General features: G+C 32.8%; 2 protein-coding genes across 2 annotated transcripts; both read right to left on the bottom strand.

Annotated features, from left to right (window-relative positions):
* Positions 1 to 5,928, bottom strand: LOC127711007 (serine/threonine-protein phosphatase 6 regulatory ankyrin repeat subunit B-like). The gene has a single exon (XM_052216946.1). It carries the CDS (start codon positions 5,838 to 5,840, stop codon positions 204 to 206), a length of 5,637 nt encoding a protein of 1,878 aa, XP_052072906.1. The 5' UTR covers positions 5,841 to 5,928; the 3' UTR covers positions 1 to 203.
* LOC127712894 (uncharacterized) lies at positions 5,876 to 27,710 on the bottom strand. The gene is made up of 4 exons (XM_052219493.1): positions 27,454 to 27,710; positions 25,616 to 25,792; positions 5,997 to 6,382; positions 5,876 to 5,905 (listed from the first exon to the last, which is right to left on the bottom strand). Exons 1-4 carry the CDS (start codon positions 27,665 to 27,667, stop codon positions 5,876 to 5,878), a joined length of 807 nt encoding a protein of 268 aa, XP_052075453.1. The 5' UTR covers positions 27,668 to 27,710.

The following is a 27,710-nucleotide window of genomic DNA, read 5'->3' as shown; positions in this document are numbered from 1 at the left end:
CATTTAAGTTGAAAACAAAAGCAACACGATCAAGGTAACAGTACAATTATTTTTGCATCAGTTTTCAGCATTGTGAAATAAAAGTCACAATTAAAGTTATTTATTGATATGGTTTTCTCTTTTATCAATATCCAATGGTGTATATCCTAAATTTAATGAGAGCACTCTTAGGCAGAATAGTTTTATTGATTTATCATTTATGCCTATGTTCTACTGTATATAATTGTATATTGGTTCTGTGTCTGCATTAAATGTACATTATTGGTATGATATTCTAATTTAGCAATATCTAATAGTGTCAATCCGCTATAATTAATGTAACAATCTGCTTCGTTTTTTATTAACAATTCAACAAGCTGTGTATTACCATTTACACAAGCTATAAACAAGGGGGATTCTCCAGTATTCATTCGCTTATTTATATCAGCCTTATTGTTGAGTAACATCTGAACTACTTCAGTATGTTCTTCTTGACAAGCAATGTACAGAGGCGATACTCCATTTTTATTACACTTATTTATGTATGTTTCATTGTTTAATAAAATCCGAACTACTTCAGTATGCCCTTCTTGACAAGCACAAAACAGAGGCGATACCTCTTCGTCATCAAACGTATTAACGCCTGCTTTATTGTTTATCAACATTTGAACTACTTCACTATTTCCTTTCCCACACGCAATGTGCAGTGGTGTAACTCTTTTATTATCACCCCTATTAATGTTTGCATTTTTTGTAATTAACATCTGAACAACTTCAGTATTTCTTTCCCCACAAGCAATGTGTAGAGGTGAAACGTCTTTAGTATTACACTTATTAATGTCTGCATTATTGTTTAATAATATCTGAACTACTTCAGTATTTCCATTCTGACAAGCAATAAACAGAGGTGATAATCCAGTATCTGTACACTTATTTATGTTTGCTTTATATTTAATTAACATCTGAACAACTTCACTATGCCCTTTCCAACAAGCGATGTGAAGAGGTGATACGTCTTTAGCACTACACTTGTTTATATTTGCTTTATTGTTTAATAACAGCCGTACTACTTCAGTGTGTTCTGTCCCACAAGAAAAAAATAGAGGTGTTTCTCCAGTATCAACACATTTATTTAAGTCTACCTTATTGTCTATTAACATCTGAACTACTTCAGTATTGCCGTTCTGACAAGCAATGCACAAAGGTGATCTTTGTTCATAGTTACACTTATTAATGTCTGCCTTATTGTTTATTAACATCATCACTATTTCAGTATTTCCATTCTGACAAGCAATAAACAGAGGCGTTTCTCCAGTATCTACACATTTATTTATGTCTGCCTTATTTGTTATCAACATTTGAACAACTTCAGTATTTCCTTCCCCAGAAGCAATGTGCAGAGGTGATATTTGTTTAGCATTACATGTATTTATGTCTGCCTTATTGCTTATCAACATCTGTACTATTTCGGTATTTCCTGTTTGACAAGCAATGATTAGAGGCGATACGTCTTCGTTATCATACTTATTAATGTCAGCCTTAAAGTTTATAAGCATCTGCACTACTTCAGTATTCCTTTTCCAACAAGCAACATGTAGAGGTGAAGCTTCTTTAGCATTGCATTTATTAACGTCTGCCTTCTTGTTTATTAACATATGAACAACTTCACTATTTCCATTTTCACAAGCGATAAACAGAGGCGATGATCCAAAATCTGTACACTTATTAATGGCTGCCTTATTTTGTATTAATATCTGAACTACTTCAGTGTGTCCTTTCCAACATGCAACGTGCAAAGGGGATTCTTCTTTCGCATTACTCTTATGAATGTCTGTCTCAAAGTTTAATAACATCTTAACTATTTCAGTGTGTCCTTCCTGACAAGCAAGAAACAGTGGTGATACTTCTTCGTCATCACACTTATTGATATCAGCCTTGTTGTTAATCAACATCTGCACTACTTTTGTACTCCCTTTCCCACATGCAATGAGCAGAGGTGAAACTTCTTTAGCATTACCTTTATTAATATCTGCCTTGTTGTTTAATAATATCTGAATTATTTCAACCCGTTCTGTCCAACAAGCAATATACAGAGGTGTTGATCCAGTATCTTCAAACCTATTTACGTTTGCCTTATTGTTTATCAACATTTGAACTACTTCAGCATTTCCATTTTGACAAGCAATAAACAGAGGTGATGATCCATTATTTGTACACTTATTAATATCTGCCTTATTTTGAATCAACATCTGAACTACTTCAGTATTTCCTTTCCAACAAGCAGTATAAAGAGGGGACATTTCTTTAGCATTACACCTATTAATGTCTGCCTTATACTTTAGTAAAATCTGGACAATTTTAGAGTGTTCTGTCCAACAAGCAATAAATAGAGGTGTTGATCCAGTATCATCACATTTACTTATATCTGCCTTATTATTTATTAACATCTGAACTACTTCCGTATTTCCTTTTTGACAAGCAACGAATAGAGGTGATATTTCTTCAGCATTACACCTATTTATGTCTGCTGTTTTGTTGATTAATATACGAACTACTTCGGTATGCCCTTCATTACAAGCAATGCACAGAGGTGATATTTCTTTTGAATCATACTGATCAACGTCTGCATTATTGTTTATCAAAAACTGAACAACTTCAGTGTGTCCTTCCTGACAAGCAATGTAGAGAGGAGAGGATCCGGTATCCTTACACTTATTAATTTCTGCCTTATTGTTTATCAAAAACTGAACAACTTCAATATTCCCATTCTGACAAGCAATGTAAAGAGGTGATTCTTCTTTATCATTACACTTATTAAGGTCTGCCATATTGTTTATTAATATCTGAACTACTTCAGTATGTCCTTTTTGACAAGCAATGAATAAAGGTGATGCTCCAGTATTTCTACACTTATTAATGTCTATTTTATTATTTGTTAAGATCCTAACTACGTCAGTATGTCCCTCTTGACAAGCGATGTACAGAGGTGATACCTCTTCGTCATCACACTTATTCATGTCTGCATTATAATTTATTAACATCTGAACTACTTCAGTATGTCCTTCGTGACAAGCAATGAACAGCGGTGATGATCCAATATCTTTACACTTATTAATGTCTGCATTATAGTTTACTAACATCTGTACTACTTCAGTACGTCCTTCCTGGCAAGCAATAAACAAAGGCGATGATCCAGTATCTCTACACTTATTAATGTCTGCGTTGTTGTTTATTAATATCTGCACTACTTCAGTATGTCCTTCCCGACAAGCAATTAACAAAGGTGATGAACCAGTTTCATCAAACATATGAATGTCTGCCTTATTGTTTATTAAAATCAAAACTATTTTTGTATTTCCTTCATGACAAGCAATGTGCAGAGGTGTTGCTCCAGAATCTCTACACTTATTAATATCTGCTTTGTTGTTTATTAAAGTATAGACAACTTCAGTATGTCCTTTCTGACATGCCACAAACAGAGGCGATACTTCTTCATCATTACACTTATTAATGTCTGCCCTATTGTTAATTAACATCTGAACTACTTCCGTGTGTCCTGCTTGACAAGCAACGAACAGTTGGGATACTTCTTTATCAGTACGCCTATTAATGTCTGTTTGATTGTTTAGTAACGTCTGAACTTCTTTAGTATGTCCTTTCTGCCAATCAACAAACAGAGGTGATGATCCAATACCTGCACACTTATTAATGTCCGCCTTATGACTAATCAATATCTGAACTATTTCAGTGTGTCCTTCCTGACAAGCTATGAACAGAGGTGATACTTCTTCATCATTACACCTATTGACGTCAGCCTTGTTGTTTATTAACATCTGAACCACGTCAGTATGCCCTTTGCCACAAGCAAGGAACAGAGGTGATGCTCCGAAATATGTACACTTATTAATATCTGCCTGATTGTTTATTAAAATCTGAACAACTTCAGTATGCCCTTCCTGACAAGCAATGAATAAAGGTGATGATCCAGTATCTTTACATTTGAAAATGTCTGCCTTATTGTTTATTAGCATCTCAACTACTTCAGTATAGCCTCCCTGACAAGCAACGAAGAGAGGGGACGCTCCAGTATCTAAACACTTATTAATGTCTGCCTTATTATCTATTAGAATCTTAACAACTCCGATATGTCCTTCCTGACAAGCAACAAACAGAGGTGATATATCTTCATTACCACACAGATTAATGTCGGCTTTATTGTTTATTAACATCTTAACCTCTTCAGTATGTCCTTTGCAACAAGCAATTAGCAGAGGTGATCCCTCTTCAGCATTACGCTTAGTAATGTCTGCCTTATTGCTTAATAATGTCTGAACTATTTCGGTATATCCTTGCCCACAAGCTATGTACAGGGGTGATGATCCTGTATCGGCACACTTATTAATGTCTGCCTGATTGTTGATTAACATCTTAACTATTTTAGTATGTCCTCCCACACATGCAATGTAAAGAGGTGATATTTCCTTCGCATTACACTTATTAATGTCTGCCTTATTCTTTATAAGCATCTGCACTATTTCAGTATGTCCTTGCCCACAGGCAATGTACATAGGTGTTGATCCCGTATCTGCACACTTATCAATGTCCGCATTATTTTTTAATAATAACTGAACTACGTCAGTATGTCCTTCTTGACAAGCAATGTACAGTGGTGATATTTCCGTAGCATTACACTTATTAATGTTTGCCTTATTGTTTATCAACTTCTTAACTACTTCAATATGTCCTTCCTTACAAGTAACAAATAGAGGTGAGACCTCTGCATAATCACACTTATTAATGTCCGCCTTATTGTTAATTAACATATGAACTACTTCAGTAATTCCTTTCCAACAAGCAATGTGCAGAGCTGATACTTCTTTGTCATTACACTTATTAATATCTGCCTTATTTTTGATAAGCATCTTAACCACTTCAGTATGCCCTCCCTGACAAGAAACGAGCAGTGGTGTAGATCCATTATATACACACTTATTGATGTCTGCTTTATTATTTAGTAACAACTGAACTACTTTAGAATGACCTTGCTGACAAGCAAAGAACAGAGATGATACTCTATCACCAATACGACAATGGTTTACATTACTGATACAAAGATGTAAACACCATGTAACTAGATCAATATCACCTCTATGAGAACACTGTATCAATGGAGTGCTATTGTTACCTGTGTCATATGAACAAGCCAGTTGTGTCTGTTGTGGTATTTCTAAACTTTTGATATGTTCTAAAAATCTTTGTCTGAAGATTATACTGTTCATATTAATGTTACAGTAGACATGTATTACATTCCCTCTTGCCCAGTCATCTACAATTCTCTCAATATACATTTGCTGATACTTTTGTGGTACAATAATGATAAATTCATCACTATTGCTTTCTTTTCTAAACAGAAACCTTTCACAAATAAAACGACTTGAAGCGTTATTTATTAAGCATTCGATCATAACATTTCCAAAGTAAAAAGCAATAAAGTCGAACAGCTTGTCATGAATAGTTCTAAATACTTCACCATCCTTTCTGATAAATGAATGAGTTAGGGAATCCAGCTCATCCCGAATTACCAATCGTGAAGTTCCTCTCACCACTTTACACGCTTCATATGTGTTCTTTATAATAGTTTTGATACCTTTGTCCTTATCGTCTGTAAATAAATTCTCTTTTAAATGATTGTCAAACATGACACATAGAGCAAGGGCACAGTACTTGACATGTGCGCCTTCTTTTTGTAATTTATCTATCTCTTCTTTGTATACTGTATACGGATTCTTAAAGAAATCTACAATGCTCAGTTTTGTGTTTTTGCTGCATAGTTGACACAAAAGAGGAAAACAATCAAACATGTCATGGAATTCACTGATCTTAGAAGCATTTGTTTTCAGGTAAAGTTCAGCAATAGATTGCTTTTCTGTTTTTGATAAACATATATCTTCAGATAAAAGGTTACATTCACAGGATCGAAAGAATGACAAAGATTTCATTTTTTCATCGTTATAAACCTGTAGTCTACAAGCCATAACTAACTTAACTGGTTTTATTTCTATTATTGCTTTGATTTGTTCCATCAGATTTTTCCAGTTTTCGAACTGCATTGGATTTACAGCATACGTTCCACAAAAATCATCAACGACAAAAAGGAGATTCTTACTTGGATTGTGCCACGTAACAATGCATTCAGGGTTTGACACTGGTAATATATCATAGCCTTCATGTTGCATCTTTAAAGCAACATGACGCACCAATGAGGATTTACCTGTACCTGAACTTCCAGTGACAACAACGCATCCATTTTCATGAATACACTTAAATACACTCTTTGCTCCAATTATTTCTATATACATTTTGTCAGCTTCCTTCCAAGCTTCTAACTTCTCCGTAATCAGTACTAAAAGGAAAACAAAAACATATTCTTAGAATATATAGGGTTACAAATTTTCAATAATAGAGAGGTGCTTATGCAAAATATCATGTTCTAAACTTCACAAATTATTTAAAGTTGAAAATGAATTGGACAAAACAATCAAAGACATGCCATACAAACCAACTTTTCAATCACCAAAAAACTTCGATAAACGACCACAAGTTACTGTGCTCGATCTTACAAATGTTTCCTAATTTTTGGTCGTAAGTATAGCTGTTAAATTTTATTCAAGAGAAAAAAGTATTCGATGACAGCCATGTCTACCACAATTTTTTTAGAGATCGAATAAACGTCACCAGCGTTGTCATGGCTAAAAAGATAAAAAGCCTTCAACATACTCAATATATAACATTTGGGAGTCATAAACACCAACAGTCATAGATAGATAACATCATCTGGATCAGCTACACGGTGGGTAAGGTTGTCCAGCGAGAGGACGTTCTGTGCTGGTGATTCGGTCCTGGAAGGTGCTGGTGAGTTTGTTTACTAGTACATTGTATAAAAATAGCAATAAAAATTAAAGGTCAATTGTACACGAACAATTGAAAGGTCTTTCCTTCCATATTTTTTTCTTAAAATATACTGTCATACACTTGTCGAACCAACATACTGGTGTTGTCTCTTGATAGGAGAAATTTAGTGGTATATCTATGACTAACGCTAAAATCACTCCCCTACACCATGGGTCCCTAATTTGTTCACATTTCACCGGGAACTTTTTGAAGATTGTATTTCTACAAGTAGTAAGAATAAAAATCTGTGAGGTTCATGATTGGATGGTTTATGCTTTTAATTGATTAATTTTAAGAAAGATCAACCATTTATGTGCCAAAATAATTATAATTTAGAGTGATACATTTGAAAGTTTCTGTGACATTTTATTTCCTATTGGAATAGGCTGACTGACAATTATGAAGTGTCATTTAGTGCGGAATTTGAGAGCGTCCTTAACCACTGCTTGTCGAGGATATTTCCAGTGCATAAGAATGCTGATGTTTTTCATTGCAATAATCTATTATGTACTTTCAGCAGATGATGAGTTTAATTTTAGAATCTATTCAGAATTTTATACCTTTTCTTTAAAATGGTAGGTTCCAAACAGACAATGTACCCTATTGATAATGCATTGTGAATAATTGAGCAATTATATCCTATATGACCAATCATGACCTTGACCTTTGAACTTGGCATCAATTTTATAGTCATGTATCAAAAGCTAATCAAGGACCTCAAATCAAAAGGTCCTAGGCCTTAAGTAACGGCTTATTAGATTAAGCAACATACCACCTACGTCAAGTATTTACTAGATTACTCCTATTAATAGTCAACGGATAACTTCGACTTAAATGTATCAAAGTTGCGCCATGTTCCAAGGAACAGTTAAAAAACCATTATGTCGATATTTGTAATGATTTTTGAGAAAAAGAGATAATACATATTTCAGTGTTAGTGGAGACAACTGCTATAAAGGAAAGTTGCTGTATAGTGCCCTAACTGCAAGATGGATTTCGGTCAACTGATACTTGATACCTAATATAATTTCAACATGTCACAATTTTTTTTTTTTGGGGGGGGGGGGGGGGAATGTTGTTAAAGTTGGTAAATAAAATAATAATAAATATCTATACTATTGATAATCTTCTGAGTTCAAAAATATATGGTTGCTAAGGACGTTCATGTTCTTAACAAGTGGTTGCTAAGGACAAAAATCATTGCTAAGGACAAAAGTATTACTTCCAGTATTAAAATGTCATATCTACTATTCATAGCCTTTTAGTTAGAAAAAATAAGTGGTTGCTAAAATTCATATGTCGTTGCTAGGGACAAAATGTAATTTCCAGAATTAAAAATTTCATTTTTATATTCTTCAAAGCGGTCTAAGTTCAAAAATATGTGGTTGCTAAGGTTTTTTATGTCGTTGCTAGGGACACTGACCTCTGACCTTGACCTAATTTTGTAGATCATGTTATGCTGGACATTTTTGCTATTCAAAGTTGCTCTCTATCTTTAACTTCTTTTGAGTTATAAGCAAAAAATCTTCATATCGGACCCCGAAAAACAGTTTTGGTGCCCTAGTTCCATAATAGTTAGTCCAATAATTTTAAACTTACATAACAAATGTAGATTTCGACAAGACACACATTTTTTCTTTTACATTTTATCAGCCATCTTTTACGGTTATTGAGTAAATCTAATAAGAATCTAGGGTCGAAATCTAGGTCATGACCTTGACCTTTGACCTTTAGGCATTTTCATAGTCACATGAATTAATGATCATTGGTGAAGATCCTAGGTGGCTACGACTTACGGTTTCTGAGTTTTAGTGGCCAACCAACATCGGTTAATTCTCAAAGGGGCATAACCCTACCAATGAATCGTTAAATTTTTTCGATTGAAATGTAACGAAGAACCAGGGTCTGGTCCAGAACAAATTCCGCCTTTCGGTTTTTTTTTTCTATCTATTATGGTTACGGTTTTTAAATGATAACAAGGTTTTCGGTGTTAGGGGAGATAACCGCTATAAAGGAAATGTTACGAAGTGGTGCCCTATACACATGATAGCTTTTGGTCAACTGATACTTGATATAAAATATCATTTTAACATGTCACGTACTTTTTTTGAGAAATGTCGTTAAAGTTTGGCGGAAAAAATAATAATAATAAATATAAAAAAGCAATTGTAAACGGTATTTCCCTCTATGAAACATGATTGATTGCTATGTGTGTTTGTGTGTTTGTGTGTTTGTTTGTATGTTTGTTCGGTAGGTTGGTTGGTTAGTTGTTTCTTTCTTTCTTTAAAGGATCTATATTATTGTGTTGGTTAAGTTTCTATATTTAGTTTGGAAATTTTTTATTCTATTTCAGGTCCCGCCCGCGTCTCTCGCGCCAGATTGATCGTGACGAGGATTTATAATAGCGAAAACTTTATTCCTTTTTAGGTGGAGACGTTGGACAGACAACATGTATATCGACGGAATACACACAATGTATTTCTTTTGTTATTGTAGGTGATTGATGTTTTGATCACAGTTCACAAGCAGTGCATGCTTTGGATTAAATTGATACTGTGTACATTTAAAACAAGTTTATCGATTATTTTCATATAATGTACATTTTTCAGCACCAGTTTGTACACAGATTTGTATTTTAATCTAGGAGCAGACATTTTATTGTAGGATTTCACTGAAATTTACGATTTTTACGGCATTGCAATTTCTTTACTCTACGAAAAATCTTGGGAGGTAGCTGCAGAACGTTGTTATATAAAGATGTGATACATATATACCCTGCTGACTGCAAATTTTGAGGTCGATTGGACATGTAGTTTCAGAGAAAATCACATAACATGCATTGGGAATTTTTTTTCTAGAAGAATAGTTATAACAATATTAACAATTGAAGGTCTTCCCACCCGCAAGGATATCTTTTGATAGGAAAATATTAAAATCCAGTGATATGGCTTGCAACCAAATGCAAAAAGTCCCATGGCTATATCATGTATTAATATGAAGTTAAAGCAAAGGTCAAAATCTAGAACATTAAATTTAACTATGACCTAGACTTTAGAAATAACAAGAAAAACTGGGTTCGGGGAGATAACTCTTACATGGAAAAGTAATCGGTTACACAGTGTCAGTTTTAAAAGCGTATAAACTGTTCGATATCATATACCAAATATCTAAGCGACATCTTGCGAAACAACAAAACATCAAAGGAAACAAAATAGGAGGAAGAAAAAAAAATAAGAAAATCTTTTCACCCGATACGATATATTTTGATGTTAAAAATAATAAAACTTGATAAAAAATGTAATTTTCAGTGCCAAATGATAGTTTATTGTACGTTAAATTTAAAAATATATGGTATCTACACATTTTTGTTTGAAATAAGGGAGATAAGTTGTTACTTCCGTTTTGGTCTCATTTGATAGTTTACTTGACACTGATTCCAAAAATATGTGGTTCTATGTACTTTTACATTAAATAATTACAAAAAAAGCTACTTCCGGTTTACAAAAGGTCATTCCCAGTGGATTTTTTCAAGGTCATATGGCTTGCAACTTAATGCACAAAGTCCCATAGCTTTATCATGCACAAATTAAAAGTTAAAGCAAAGGTTAAAATCTAGAACGTCAAATCAAACTTTGACCTTGACGCAATTTTAATGTCATGAAGAAAGGGCCTCTTATCAAAAGACTCTAGGTCTCTACTATATATTGTTAATTAGTTATATAACCATACAGCTAACATTAGATATAAAAGGGGCAAAAACTCCCAATAAATGTGTACGTACCCTGACAACTAAATTTATGTGTTACGACTTGTCACACTAACAATTCTGAAAAATGTTTTGTCGATATCTTATAAGATTTCTGAAAATAAGTGATAACAAGCCAAAATCAAAATTTAGAACATGACCCTGACCTTTGACCTTGACCTTGTTTTCTTTTTTTTGGACCAAGGACCTCAAATTAAAAGACCCTGTGGTTTACCAGTTAGAAATGCATATCACTTATATCAAATGCATAAAGGGGGAATAACTCTCATATGGAGTCTCCAGATAGCTTCCGTCATAATTGATCAAAACATCCTGAGGATATAACGAGCAATTTGGTAAAATGAATTTGTCGTAATGTTAATGTTATCAAACTGTTCGATATCATATACCAAATATCTAAGCGACATCTTGCGAAACAACAAAACATCAAAGGAAAAAAGGACCAAGGACCTCAAATTAAAAGACCCTATGGTTTACCAGTTAGAAATGCATATCACTTATATCAAATGCATAAGGGGGAATCACTCTCATATGGAGTCTCCAGATAGCTTCCGTCATAATTAATCAAAACATCCTGAGGATATAACGAGCAATTTGGTAAAATGAATTTGTCGTAATGTTATATGGCTGCTAAGTTTTAGAAATAACAAGAAAAACAGTGTCCGGGGAGATTACTCTTACATGGAAACGTAATCGATTAAGCGGTGTCAGTTTCAAAAGCGTATGAACTGTTCGATATCATATACCAAATATCTGAGCAACATATTGTGAAACAACCAAACAGCGAAGTAAAAAAAAAATTAAAAGCCTATTGTTCAGAGAACAATTGAAGTTCTTTCCACCAGAAACGATACCTTTTGATACAAAAATATAAAAATCCAGTTAAAAATGTCATTTCCTGTGTCAAATGATAGCTTATTCTATGCTAATTTCAAAAATATATGGTTTCTATACACTTTGTTTGAAATAAGGAATACAATTTGTTACTTCCGGTCCAAAAAAATGTCACTTCCGATATTATTTAATAGTTTACTTGACACTGATTCTTAAAATATGTGGTTCTAGATACTTTTACATTAAATAAGTACAAAAAATAGCTACTTTCTATTTACACAAGGTCATTTCCGGTTTGAATTTTCAACGTCATATGGCTTGCAACCTTATGCCAAAATCCCATGGTTTTATCATGTATAATTATGAAGTTAAACCAAGGATCTCAAATCAAAAGACCCTAGATCTTTATCATATGTGGTAAATGAGTTGTATCATCATATATGTAATTTTAAATATAAAAAGGGAGAAAACTCCCGTTTAAAGTAAACGTACCCTTGAAACTAAAATTTACGTGTTACGACATGTCGCAACTAACAATTCTGTAAAAATATTTTGTCGATATCTTATAAGATTTCTGAAAATAAGTGATAACAAGCCAAACTCAAAATTTTGAACATGACCTCATTTTCATTTTTATGGACCAATGACCTCAAATCAAAAGACCCTAGGTCCCTATCACTTATGATTTGCCAGTTACAAATACATTTCACTTAAATCAAATACAGAAGGGGAAATAACTCTTATATGGAATCTCTAAACGGCTTCTGTCAAAATTAAACAAAACATCCTAGGAAATAACGAGCAATTTGGAAAAATAAATTTGTCGGTTTCTTATACGGTTGCGAAGTATTAGAAATAGCAAGAAAAACGTGCTCGGGGAGATAACTCTTACATGGAAAAGTATTCGGTTAAGCAGTGGCAGTTTCAAAAGCGTATAAACTGTTCGATATCATAATCCAAATATCGAAGCGATATCTTGCGAAACAACCAAACAGCGAAGGAAAACAAATTAGGCGGAAGAAGAAAAAAAATTAATAATTAGAACAAAAGCAATAGGTCTTTCCACGGAAAAGTGGAAAGACCATAGACCATATAATCAGAACAAAACTAATAGGTCTTTCCATGGAAAAGTGGAAAGACCTTATAATCAGAAGAAATACAGTAAGGTCTTTCCTTATAGTGAAAGGAAAGACCTTAACAACCGTTATGTTGCTTAATGTTTCATTTATACGTCATACGTACTTTCCAAGGTATCTTACGACGGTTTTTAATTGCAAAAGTCGTGCAAATTCGTCAAACGAAATTGTTTTGATAATGTGCTGGTGATTTGAAAAACGGTAATGGTTCTGTGCGCCTATGTCCTGGTTCTGTGCCTTTATATTTTAGTTAAAAGTGGCAAATAGTCAAGGTCAAAGACTGTTAATTTGTGTTATTGGTAGAACATACACCTAGTTTATATTTGGTGGATCAAATATTTCAGATAAGCAAAGTTAAGTCTACTTTGTTCATTATAATTTTTAAAGATAAGAAATATGCATGTAATTTGCGGATTTAATATGATCCTTTTATATGACCATTTAAAAATGGTGCAAAATATACGATACCAATATATTAACGAAAGAAAATGTGGTATAATTGCAAATAGGACAACTATTCATCAGAAGCCAAATGACATAGGTGTAAACATCATCAACTATAGGTCAACGACCTTTAACATTGACTCGAAAAGTCAAAATGTCATGATAAGGTTTTGCATAAAAATGGTGAGCTTTAATATAGAATAAAGGACTTTCTTAAACTGACTTTATCATGGCAAAATATCTGGTGAGGACGGACATTTCTTAGATGAGTTTAGATAATAAATTAGGTTCAGCCTTAGCATTCTGGATATCGGTTCTCTGGCAAATTTGTGCGGTACTTTAGATACTTTTCTTTTTATTCAACCAAATGAATTTCAATCTCATATCTGCGCGTAAGAATCACGTGTCCTCAGCAGCTTATATCAGAATTCTTTGTTATAATTGTTGTTTTTTATGGAGGAATAAAATGATCATAATCGGTTTTTGACGACGCCAGTTAATAATTTTATTCTGAAAACATTTTCCAAAATGGGGTCCAAGTAGGATATAAAAGTTGTACTTTAAAAGACAAATGTATCTATTAGCTAAGCATCATTTACTGTACTTTTTAGCCTTTTTATCAATATAAGATTACTGTCTGATCAGTCATCAGTGGAGATTTTTGAAGTTTAATATAAAAAAACAAAAATCTATTTACATATTCCATGGAAGGGCAGACTAGCATTATTCTGCGTTCGAAGACTAATAACAATAGACAACGCACACAAATGAGTTTTTTTCCAACTGTATATCAGCCTGTATCACTCTAAGCTCCCCTGGATCGAAGGGCTATTTGCGGTATTGACTTGGTGACCGTAATTCAAAATAAAAATGTTCTTAGAAACTATTGGATCAAATGTTACCAAATAATTTTCCTTAGGGAATCTACGAAAAACAATATTCGAGGAATTGATTCATCAACAAACATAACCAGTGTTTGTTAAAATAGATTTGAGTTGTAGAACTGCAGTTTTGATTTATATCGCGTAAGTTCAAGCAGTTAATTATAAACCAAACCTTGTTTAGTAAAAATATTCAAAAACTCATTGTCCATCTAGCTTGCACTTTTCAGAAAATTTATATCACCCATTTTGAACTTATTGCCCCTGAGATTTCCATTTTAAGCAAATTTAGCAGTTTTTTGTTATGATTTAAAAAACTTTTATAATTAGAGAGAAACTTTTAAAATTAAAACAGACCAGCAAAATAAGCTCATCAAATAAGTTAAAATGACCGAAATTGACAATAGATTCCTTATTGGAGTAGCTGCCCTTGACTGACGATTTTTTTACCCTTTTTATATGATTTCGTCGGACACTATGATAGCAGAAAGAGAGAATTGTAAAAAGCAGAATGGTCAGCAAATTTTGATCTACAAGTAAAATGTCGTCAGTTGACTTTTTATTGGAGTTATTACCCTTGAATATAAAAAGTATAAAAAAGGATACGAGGTATGATTGCCAATGAGACAACTATCTAACGAATATTTTTACTCTTTTTCTGTTTCGGCTGTAATCTTGAAAACTATGGTAGATAAAGAGATGACTTGCAGCAAAAACCATCGACCAGACGGGACAAATATAGTCCCTATAGTGTGGACAGTGTATAAGTTGCTAATTTTTTTATGCACTTTCCAAATTTATTTATTTACATTTTATGCATGAAATATAAGGTAAGGGAATGAAATTAGATGTTAAAAAATTGGGTGCTGAATCTTTATGTTAAGAAGTGATTTGGTCCAGATAAATGTGCTCCGATTGACAGTTTAACCTTAGAGAACATGTTTTATTTATTAGTTGAAAATGCCGCTTTGAACTTAAAAGTAAAATCACAAAAATACTGAACTCCGAGGAAAATTCAAAAAGGAAAGTCCCTAATCAAATGGCAAAATCAAAAGCTCACACACATCAAACGAGTTGATAACAACTGTCATATTATTGACTTGGTACAGGCATTTTCCTATGTAGAAAATGGTAGATTAAACCTTGTTTTATAGCTAGCCAAACCTCTCACTTGTATGGCAGTCGCATAAAGTTCCATTATATTGACAACGATGTATGAACAAAACAAACAAACATAATAGGTATAAATGACAAAAATAGGGGTACAGCAGTCAACATTGTAATGTTATCTTAATCACTATAAAAACAAACAAATATATAAACAGAAATTTACCATGGCACAATAACACAATGACGGGATGTATAAGTACAGAACTAACTTTCAGTAGTTGCGTGCCCGGGTACTCTTAGTTTTTTGTGATTTTGTTTTTTTGCTATGTACAGATATGTTGGGTAGACACTTTCTAACTGCATGATTTTTACAGTTTGTTCTAATGTTTTGTTGTTACACCACTGTACCAAATTAGAGGGGAAAGGGGGAATTGGGTGGAAGTGGGGTGTTGAGCGCAAACAAACGTGTTAAACTCTGTCACAAGTGTCCCAAACCAGTGGTTGTTGCTAGTTCTATCTGTAATGTTTATTTTTTAAATTAGATTAAAGGTCTGACTTATTAATCGTTTTCTATTTTATAGCTAGTAAACGTTATGGTTTTTGCTCATTGTTGAAGGTCATATGGTGACTTGCAATTGTTCACATCTTGCACCATTCTAATCAGTTGTTTTCAGTCATGTATGAAAAGCAAGCCTAATCGTGTTTTTTATCCAGTTGAAATGTATCGAAGACAATGTACAAAATGTATATATTATGAAAGAAATTAGAGGCAACAGTAGTTATCTAACCTCGTATATTTAACTTTTAATTAAATATATTTCTATCTGATATTTAACTGAAGATGTTGCCATTTTAATTCATATAATTTACGATTATTTGAAAACGCTTATTAAACAGCCTAATGGATAGCCAAAAGTAAAAAGAAGACTCACAAATCTGATTGAATTCAATTCTTTGCCCATTTTTATTGATTCTGTAGCGTTAGTTTCAAATCGGACCAATGTTTTTCCCAAAATCACCAGCATTGTATCAGGACCCACCAGCAAAATGCCAGGACCCAGCAGCACAAAATCAGGGCATATCTAAACGGAGAAAGTGCACAATTTTCATAAATTGCAACGGTTTTTCACCAAACAAATTTTTATACGGATTTGGATATAGAAATTGGACTCCAGAATAATTTCTGTTTTCTTTTTTCAGTTCTAGATGTTCTCAAAATGTTACGCTTACTTAAACAGTTAAGAGGGTTAACGTTTTAATTGGTTGCCTTTGAAACCATAAGGAAAGAAAATTGAAACGTCTCAACCTTTGCCTTCCATTTTGTTTTATTATTTTCGTCTTTGTTTACTTATTTTCAATGATCACTAGCACCGTTCAGGACCTAATCACCAGCACAGAACGTTTTCTCGCAGGACAACTATACCCACCATGAGTTATTATTGACAACAATCAAACGGGCAATTATTTCCTAATTGGTTTATGTCAATTTATTTGTGGACGGTACAACATGACAGTTCAATTGAAAAAACTTACACAAATCATACAAAACATGAAACTAAGATGTTGGTTAAATTATCATACCAACATGTACACCTGTTAATCCGTATAACACAATTTTTCATTGATTAATAATTTGTAGTGCCTTAACAAATAGCCTAATCAAGAAAAAAACATGTTGCTTTTGAACAATGAAAACAAGGAAAAGGTCAGACAAACTCTATATGTTAAACAAGTACACTGTACAATCATCTTTTATGCATCTCCGCTTACTTTACAAAAGTGCCATTTGCTCACAGCTCTCACAAAGTCCAGCAACTTAGGTAACAACTTTTCTCTAATTCTTCGTCAATTTATCCCTTTCTGCACCCATTGTATAAAAAAAAATTTAATCAACGTGTGGTTCGTTTGATCTCAGTTCTTCATTGGTTAAAATCCGATTATGACGTCGAATTTTCTTGTTTTCCTCTGAATTTCCTATTGTGACGGCATGAAAAAAGTTGACCATGCCTGATGACGTCACATAGAAAGAACACATCTTTCTGTAGATCATTCGAAAAGAAGGAATAAGTTTGCCTGCATATTGTTTGAAACTCATTATAGAGAAACAGATTCCACCACCAAATCTCGTGTAATACGATATTTATCCACTCTCGACAGTTAAATTCTAAATATTTAAAACGCTCGGCGAGCCTCGCGTTTTAAATTTGAAAATTTAACTGTCTCGAGTGGATAAATATCGTATTACACTCGATGCAGTGGTAAAATCTATATATATCAGTTGAATAACTGATGATAAACAGCACCACCAAGAGCTCATGATCAGCCGGTCTTGTGGATGTTAAATTTCATGCAGACATATTAGGAAGGTATCTTATCAGAAGTTAGTAAAATTGCTCTGTAAATAGACTGTTGAAAAACGTACTTGAAGATGTCCGTCAGTTGATAAATATTGCCTTTAATATGACTTTTAAAAGTATCAGAACCGTACATTAATAAAACCGAAAATATTCAAAACCGAAAGAAAAAAAAATTAACCAACCCGTAAAGTATAATGTTTGTAGTAAAAAGTAACAAAAATACCGAAATCCAAGGAAGATTCACTATAAAACAAACAAATATGTAAAAAATGAACACAAAAAGGCATATAGACAAAGCACATAAAATAAAATGAAAGACAGGAATACAAAAATGTACCATAACACATTAACCGAATGACGGGATAAAAATGTACCGAGCTACGTCAAATGGATATCACCAAAAATAGACTAAATAGTAAAAGTAATATTCAAAAAGACAAACAAAAGAATACTATAACATGTTATTAAGATACTAAACAAAGTCAGTACTCAGAATCTATACCTGAAGACCATCGTGTATTATTTGTGAAGTGTATACGAAATATTAATCAACAACGTCTTAGTACCTTCCGATGAACATTTTCAGAAAAAGGACGATACGTTCTTTGATATACCCCTAGTTCATCAACTTTCTGCTCAGACACTGATGGCGTTTTACAAAGTCTGGGTAGCAGTTGCAAACTCTTGAATACCGAATAAGTTGGGAAATATATAGCCCATATCCCGGTTATATATGCAGTTGATATATTGCTACTAAGGTGGGGGAAATTGATATTTTCAAAATTAAAATCGTCTCGTTTTTCATAGTTTCTGGTACTGGGATGACCGTGTATGTCAAATTTGATGTATAAGTCGAAAAATGAGGAGGAGGAAGATGTGTATGCTGTTTCTATAATTTCTAGCTCGGGGGGCTATATTAATGGAACCCAATCAGAAAAGTTATGATTGCTAATGTAAAGAACATCATCAATATATCTGAATGAGAAATTAAATGATCTGGCTTCTTTGATCTTCTTGTTTTGACAAGTGTCTGTAGGAACTGCGACTCATATGAAAATAAAAAGAGGTCGGCAAGGAGAGGCACACAGTTCGTTCCCATAGGAATGCCGACAACTTGTTGAAAAAGTCAACCTCAAAATTCAACAAATATGTTGTCAATAAGAAACTCCAGCATACTGATCACTTGTTACTCTGTGTAGCATCTTTGTCTCCTTGTTCAATATCAACAATTCAATCCAATAATAATGGAATTAAATTAAGAAAAATGACAAATCATTTGTTTCTTTTGAATCAATAATTGTGTAGCTTTTCCAGTAAATCTACAAAATGTTCAAGTAATGGAACAACACGATAAAATTTATCTTCAATGTGACAATTACCAGAAAAGGTTTTGAATTAAAAGTGACATTCTCAATTTATGTATCCTAGGTGGTCGAGTGTTCTAGGCCGCTGGGCACAGTGCATGTGGTGTTGCCACTATATCACATACGAAAGGGTTCGAATCACGCTAAGGGTAGAACACAATATTGCTAATGGAAATTTGAAGATCTAACATTGTTGGGCTAAATTGTATATCTATTGATCGAATTATAAATCTATAGTACAATAATAACGAGGTCCAATTTGTTAGCCGACAAGGCGGAAAAAAGACGACTAAAAAAATCTACTTTATATGTAACTAATATGGGACAATGATGTTATCTGTACCCGGGCTGTATTTGCTGTTTATGAATCCTGACCCTTTCGTACACACTATTTCCTGTTTGACCTATGCAGTTTTCTTTACAGTTGACACAAGTTATACAATAGAGTAAATTTTCTGATTTACAAGTCATGGAAACTTTTTTTGTATACATATACATTTACACATATATCCATACCATTTGTACATATCTGTATCGATATGAGGTTTTGTAATCGCAATGCGCAGACAGGGCTTAAGAGGCACTCCTGGAAATTCCAAAAAGTTCAAATTTAGAAAAAAATCCCAGCAGCATAGGGATTTCAGACAGTTCAGAAAAAAATAATTAAGCGCAATAACTCTTAAAAGCAGTTGAAAACATTTTAACTGCTGATCATTTTTGCTGTTTATAGCTACTGACTATCTTTAACAGTTTTCAAGAAAAGACACTGCATAGACAATGAACTAAACAAATCAATGAAAAGGTCAGATAAACTCTGCTAGACAGATGTGTACATCTTACCATTCATATATAGAACATTGTTTATCTGGTTATAATAGTATCTTAGCTGTTGACCAATAAACCATCAAAGGTAACGGACAATGGACGTATCATGCAAGCACAAAACAGATCATAAGTCATCTGTAAACAAGGTTTAAAGTATCCAGGTCTTCTTCCTTCCTGGATATCCAGCTAAATACAAATAGTTTTTGCCTTTGCATTCAAACTATTAATCAAATGTGTCTAGTTAAGCAACATTTTCCAAGGCGAGACAAACAAAATAATATGTTTTTTTAGACTTTCAAATCTTTGTTTTAAATATTGCATCTGTATCTACAAATTCAGTGGCAAATACTGCATGCATATGAGGTTAATTTTTTAAAGATTGTGACATGAATATTTACCATTTTGTGTTGTAAAGGCTGACCTTCTGAGCACGATTTTACATACTGGTCCACAATGTTAAAGTCTGCAGACAATTTCATCCTTCCAGCACGATTTTCAGGTGGGGTTATTTTACCAAATACGAATTGTTATGCATTTGGTTTAACTAAAACGGGAATCGTACCAACTACTTCAGTACTCAATGTGGGCAAGCTATTCATTAAAGTTGTTCCGAACTTTTTGGTTTCAAGAAAACCCGATGAAGTTTATAGCAATATCAATTGATCTCTTTCTAAGATCCTTCAGAAACTGGCGTGCCCATTAAACACTAAAACTAATGAGGATATGAATTACAAGATATATTAAGGACTTATATTGTCCCCCAACACGCTTCCATTAAGATTCATGTTATGGGAAAACTCTTCAGTCAGGAATCTAGTATTCATTATATTAACAGGAATACAGTTAAACTGATAATCTTGTTACTTCAGGATAAAAAAAAATAAAATTGAAAAAAAGAATGAAATCGAAACATTAAGGGGACCAATTGGACGGACTTCTTCTATGAAAACATATGATTGATAGTTCAGACTTAACCACCTGTTCTGCAATAAAATCTGTTCTTAAGGTAAAATCTTTCAAATCATGTACATGATGTACTTTTGAATACCAGATTTTTTTTTTTAAATTTTATAGGAATCCACGTTGTATTAAATAGTCAGCTGGGGTTCATCCAAAACACAATCAATTGTGTATGACCGGTTATGTAAATGTCAAATACCCTGACCCTTTTGTATAATTAAAAATAGTTAATGATAATTAACAAATACCCATTCCGCTACAATTTTCACCAGAATTGTCACCTTTTGCCTCGTCACATTTTAAACCAACAGAAAAATAACCCTTTTACATATCAATCTACCCCTCCTGTCGTAATGAGTATAATGTACCTCTGACATTCCATGGTATTGGGTCTTTTAAAAGTTCTATAACTTCTGAGTGTTCAGTCTGTAAAGTACTGTGGGAATGTTGCAACTTTTTCAGATTTCCTGTCACTTCTGAGTGTTCTATCTGTAAAGAACTATGAGAATCCTGTAACCTTCTCAGATTTTCTGTCACTTCTAAGTGTTCTGTCCCCAAATTCTCCATTGTTTGTCTCAGTTCTTTCATCTCTTCCTGTGATTGTTTGATTTCCAACATAATTTCCTGATTGGACTGATCTAAGATTTTAACCTTCAAGTTTTGGCACTCTTGGTTCATTGGTTGACCCCCCAATCGATTTATAGCCTAGAACCAAATATAAAAAAAAACTATGTTAAATGAATACGTGCAAACACATTCTTCATGTATAACAATCCTAACATGAAGATAACCTGTTGTTTCCCCTTTGTTTAGTCTATGATTTTGTTGTTGTTTTCCTGTCCTAAACATTTTTCATCTGTCTGTACTATTTCATTTAGTCTCTTTCTTGTTTGTCCAACGTTCAAAATCTGGAAATGTCTATGTTATTAAATCCCCCTAGGATGCTGTTAACCTATTTTATCATTTAAGTTCTATTAAATAATATACACAATTTGATATGTACATAATTCACAGCTTGTGTTCGGTTCCTTTTGATTATTCAGTTATTTCAATCAATTACGAAAACATATTGGATAGCACAACACACGATATCAACCAGTGTTGGTTTGTTGATAACGTTATGCTGTTGATTTTAGCGTATATATTCTGATTTTCGAATACTAAGTAGGCAAACATTTTTGTTAAAGTGTACTTTGGTAAATCCAAATGGAGATCACCCACAGTTTTTGCTTAGTCTATGTTGTGTTTTTGTGTACATTTGTTTGTCTATCGGTCTTATTAATTTTTAGCCTGACGTTGTCAGTTTGTTTTCGACATATGAGTTTGAATATGTCCCTTTGGTTTCTTTCGCCCCTCTTTTACACAGAATCCCAAACAGTTAATAACGTGACATAAATCAGCACGAGGTTGATCCTTTTATTAGCAATTTAGATTGTATTATTGTACGAAAATGTGTCAAGATCTGGAAATTGAATTTAATTTTAGGGCATATCTTATGTTTTCGATCTAGATATCCTTAAGCGTTTTAAACGTGGTATGAATTAATATAAAACATATATGTCTCCCCATAATGGAAGTTGAAGTTTGCGAAAGCGAAGGCCGCGAAAGTTACGATATAACATGTCCAAGTAGAGGATTGCTATACATTTGAAAACAAACAGTTATCGTTAATGTAAATGATGATGGTTCTCCTCAAATTACATATTCAACTATAGCTCTCATCAAATGTCTTATATGAACGTACAAACTAGATTCATTTAGAAAATTGCAAATTAAACTGTTTCAAATTGGTCTCACACAAATGTGGTACTTCCTGCACAATCCAAATACTTCAACGAATAATATTTGAAGATTTTGTTATATTTATACATGTTATAATTAGATCAGTTAAACTTTCGATCTTTTCATTTCCAAATTCATTTTTAAAATTCCTCTTAACTGAGTTAATAACAAATTTAATTTGTCAACATCATTTCCGTAATCCTTACAACAAGATAATTTATTTTATAGTTACCTGTGTACGATATTTTATTTGACGCCATTGTGTAAAAGGTTATAGTTGTCTTTTTGACATTGTTTTACATATTGTATTTTTATTGTGTCATAGATCAAATTTATTCATTCATCGTATGTTTACTTGTTTTGTTATTATTTCTTTTTGATCGATATAAGACATTTCAATTGATATTTTATAGTATGTCTTTCTATGTTATTATGTTGTGCTGCTGTTTCAGGTTGGGGTGAAGGTTGACACCTGTTAAAACGTTTAAACCCGCTGCATTTTTAACACCTGTCCTAAGTCCGGTGTCTGTTGTTCAGTGGTAGTTGGTAGTTCATACGTATTTCTCGTTTCTCATTTTTTATATAGATTAGAACATTGGTTTTCCTGTTAGAATGGTTTTACACTAGTTATTTAGGGACTCTTTATAGCTTGCTGTTCTGTGTGAGCCAAGGCATTGTGTCGAAGGCCGTACTTTGATTAGAACGGATTAAATTTTGTCAAATTGTAATTTCAATGGAAAGTTGTCTTACCTCATCTTCTTATATCTCTCTTTATATATATATATATATATATATATATGTAAAAGCTGTATGTTCAGTCTTTATATTTCACTTAAATTTGACAAGAAATGCAATTCTGATAATTACACCAATGATTGAATTAATTTGATAGTAATGACACCTTAAATGACCAAAAACATGGCATGGGTTCACAGTGAAAGTTTTGAAAAGAATTGTGCAGACTGGTTTGATATGATTTATGAATATTATTAAAAGTCAAAAGAAAATAATTCAGAATGGAAATTTATTGAAGTGGAATCTAGGAAATAATATATACGTGGTATATTAGGTTTCAGGGTGTCAAGTATATATGTATATGTCTCTTCACTGGTTGCAATTGTATTATACATTTAAACAGCATTTTTTTTATACAAATAATCGTAAAACAGTATCATGAAGAGTTATCAAACTCAATCATGACTGAACTAGCTGCATATGTAGAACTACATCAGATGTTGCAACCCAACCTGTATTTTTCTTCTAAAGGTTCCGAGAAAGGTAAAAAAAAATGTGTAACAGGTACAACTATATCCAAAGAGATAAAATGACAAGTTTAAGTTGTGATGTATCATGATTAACAAGCTAGCACAAACGAATTTAAGAATACCAGACAGCAGTTACCGCGAAAACCCCATTTACTCAGAAATCAATAACGTGCGCATTGAAAACAATTACAAAGACACACCCTCAATTTTGAATGTCCGTAGCCGATCACCAAATACCGTAGTAAATTTTAAAGATAGTTTTATCATTGTGTATCGGAAGACGAAGCTGAATGAAATTCTGAATCCTCAAACAGAGAAGTAGATTTTGAATCTATAGCCAGACAACAGAAATATGAACTAGCTCAATCGAAGTTGAAAAAGGAGAATTAAAAATGTTCTAACCAAACAGTTGTTATTTATTCGTTTGATGTGTTTGAACGTTTGATTTTGCTATTTGGTTATGGACTTTCCGTTTTGGATTTTCCTAGGAGTTCGGTACTTTTATTATTTTACTTTTTTCGTATAGGACACAACAGAAGTTCATTTGTGCTAAGAGGTAAAGGACATTTAGCAACACAATTTAAATTCGACAATTAGGACTACGCGTATATAAAAGTGCCTACTTCAATAAGGTAGTGAATAAGGTACTATGGAAAACCTCAAATGAAACTGACAAATTAGAAGTTACTTAGATCGTTATTTTCATAAGACGCAATGCTATTAAGTAAATTGGATGATTATACTGGTTATGTTGAATGACAAAAAATATTTTATTACAGTAGTCCAAACAAACTTGACTATTTAATCATGAATGTAAATGCAAACAGAGAAAAAGATAACTGAATCTTGCACCTGATAAAATATTAATCAATCAACCGTACGTGAATTAAAATGCTTTAAACATAAATGTGCAATAATTTTGGCAAGTTTTTTTTACCAGTTCTCAAAGCATTAGAAGTAATATAAGCCTTAGGAGCAATGTGTCTAGAGGTCATCACTTAGAATTTGAGTCTGAACCTTGTAATAAGTGATTATTTAGGGAATCAATATTAAGTGACATCAAACGTATTAATAAACTTTCAACCATCGTGATTTTTTAAGTTCAATCACACGTTATAAAACCAAAACCTGGTCAATTGACTTATCATCAATTTAAATAATTTGAATACACCTAGTATATAAAAATTTCAAAATAAATAGATGTAGAATTAATAAACTTCTTAACATTAAACACTTTTAAAACTCTAAAATGTAGTCTGGGGTCAGGAAATATTAAGATTTGAATAATTTTTATCAGTTGACTGCTATGCTAAATATGTTATCGTCAGTTCCTATGTTGTTTGGTGTTTTTTGTTTTGTTTACTGAACTATTTTTTGTCTGATATTTCATTCAAAATGTCTAGCTTATCAATCTTTGCTGAACGTACCCACTATTGTTTTCAACATTAATAAGGAATAACGAAATCCATGGGTAAATATTTTCAAGAGGGTCAAGATTAAAAAACTAGGTCGACTACTGATTGAATTATAAACATAAACACGATAAATTGTTGCCCATCTTTGCATGTTAAAGTTTCTATATTATTCTTTGATATTGCTAAAAAAAAACATTCAGACACCACAAAAAAGTTGAAAATCTTTAATTTGTAAAATTTAGGAAAAGTAAAACAAATGTCTATCATACATAAAAGATCATACCTATAAACAGCACACATTATCAGAAAAGTTAACACTTTGTTTTCTGAAGTCATTGAAGCATGAAACAGAGATGGATGTTCATGTTCCATTATGGTAAGTACTGGATCTATAGTTTGAAAAGGGTGGTGAGACATTTTTGCAATTTTATTTAAGACACTTTGGGCCACCTCACAATCTGCAAGTGATATAGATTATTACAATTACACTTACAGATGATATGTCATTCCATGCTGTCGTGAAATAAGCAGTATCAATTTTATTACTATCATGATGAGCTAGATTATTTCTGTACCATTTTATTCTAGCTAGATCAGGTCCTGCAGTTGTCTCTACCGGAAGTGGAAGGCTGCCAAATCCATTGATTGGTTGATTAACAGATGTCAGGTGTCTGATCAAACAGATCATCAATGTGACATCAAAAGTTGTCGAATCAGGTACACCTGTAACATCAAAAGTATACGAATCAGTTACGCCTGTTAGATTAAAAGTATAAGACTAAGTTAACATCTCTAACATTTAAAGTATAAGAATCAGCTACACCAGCAACATCAAAAGTATTGAAATCATGTACATATGTAACATCAGAAGTTGTTGAATCAAGTACTAGTACACCTATCAAAATCAAAAGCATTTGAATCAGGTACACCTGGTACATGAAAATTTTAGAATTTGAAATCAAAATATTTAAAAGAAGTTATACATGAAAATATCAGAATAAGTTACAAATGTTACATCAAAAGTATTGCAATTAGGTACATGCATAACCTTAAAAGCCATTCAACATTTTCAGTTATCATAGTTCTTAAATTGGGAAGCTGGCAAAGTCAATAATAATATAAAACACAGTCAGTTGTTTTAAATGGAGAAAGTAAAGATGTGAGGTGACTTACAATGGACAGACAAATGCGAAGTGAATTACCTCGTCTGACCAATAAAGAGTATAAAAAAAATCATGAAATATTATGCAACCATCTGAGCCTCCACTTGAATAAAACTCTTTTCAGAACATGATGTAAATATCCAAGCACTGTCAACGATAATATTCACAGCTCATTGGACGAATGGTTGTCAGTTTGAACCCCGCTTAAAGCAGTGCGTTTAACTCAAACTTAATTTTCTATATTTGCCAGTTTTCCGGCTGAACGTTGGTTCTACAGCTTATTCCATTAATAGCCAATAGTGTGAAAAGCAGCATTGTTTTTTATCATACGTTTTTCACAATCATTTATTTGTTGTTGTTTTGTTGGTTGGGTTTTTTGCTTCTTTTTTTAGGGGAGGGGGGTTTTTCTTCTTTTTTTTTCCAACATTTATCTTACTTCGTATGCTTGGTGACTCTTCCAAACATAATTTTTGATAGATATTACTAATGACTTAAAAAAAGAATGAGTCCATAGTACACGGATGCCCAATCCACAATATCGTTTTCCATGTTCAGTGGACCGTGAAATTGGGGTAAAAACTCTTATTTGGCATTGAAATTAGAATGATCATAGGGAACATGTGCGCTAAGTTTCAAGTTGATTGGACTTCAACTTCATCAAAAACTACCTTGACCAAAAACTTAAACCAAATACTTTAACCTGAAGCGGGCATAAACATAGTGTTGATATATACGTGCATCAATGCACTAAGATAGTTGTACATTTTTGTACAATTATGTAGATGATCTACATCATGCAATTAAAAACCCATTATAAGTCCAATATTTGCATATAAGGTAGTAAATAAGGATTGCGTGTGTTTTGAATGAACTAGGTTTAAAAATTCAAATATTGTTTATAAAAGGCTATATATATCTATATGTTTTAACAAATTTGTGTATGTCTGTCTAAACATTAAAATATCTGTGGGGTTAAATTTGTCTGTGATTATATGTTTATGTTTCTGCCATTTGATGTTAATGACAGATATATTTTTGATAGTCTTTGTTCAAATCTTTTCACACCTTGTCAAGTATGTCTACACTAATTAATTAAAAGATTTAGGTATGGTATAGACAATTGGTCAATTGCTGACGATGCTAATTGTTTTGGGGCTCTAGCATTTTTAGTTCATACCCTGTTTACATATCTCCCTTATCTGCAGCTGAACAAAAACATACCATTTCTTGGAAACAAAAGCTTCCACTGAGCTTGGTTCAAAACTCTGTTTAATTTTAAGCCATAAAGAGTGTTGTAGTTTTTATTCAGTGTTGAAGGTAGATGAGTAGGTGGAAATTCTCTGTCAAAATAAGTACGGACTGCTCTTGGTGACACTCCTTTCAATAACAAAGCTAATCGGATATAATTCTCTTCTTCTTCTGATAGTGGTGCCATCTTTTAAAATATTCTCTATTGTACAACAGAAACTATACCAATT

Source organism: Mytilus californianus, unplaced genomic scaffold (genome assembly GCF_021869535.1).
Source record: "Mytilus californianus isolate M0D057914Y unplaced genomic scaffold, xbMytCali1.0.p SCAF_8, whole genome shotgun sequence".
NCBI lineage: Eukaryota > Metazoa > Mollusca > Bivalvia > Mytilida > Mytilidae > Mytilus > Mytilus californianus.
Note: the sequence above shows the minus strand (reverse complement) of the source record. Positions and strands in the feature narration are given on the sequence as shown.

Excerpts from the sequence above, each read along its gene's own strand:
- LOC127711007 (XM_052216946.1), bottom strand. The coding sequence starts at position 5,840 with ATGTTTGATTGTTTTCCTCTTTTGTGTCAACTATGCAGCAAAAACACA.
- LOC127712894 (XM_052219493.1), bottom strand. The coding sequence starts at position 27,667 with ATGGCACCACTATCAGAAGAAGAAGAGAATTATATCCGATTAGCTTTG. Across the intron at positions 6,383-25,615 it reads TAATCTAGCTCATCATGATA|TACTGATTACGGAGAAGTTA; the intron begins GTAATAAAATTG and ends TTTTCCTTTTAG. Across the intron at positions 5,906-5,996 it reads TTATGGCTTGTAGACTACAG|AAAAGCAATCTATTGCTGAA; the intron begins GTTTATAACGAT and ends TATCAAAAACAG.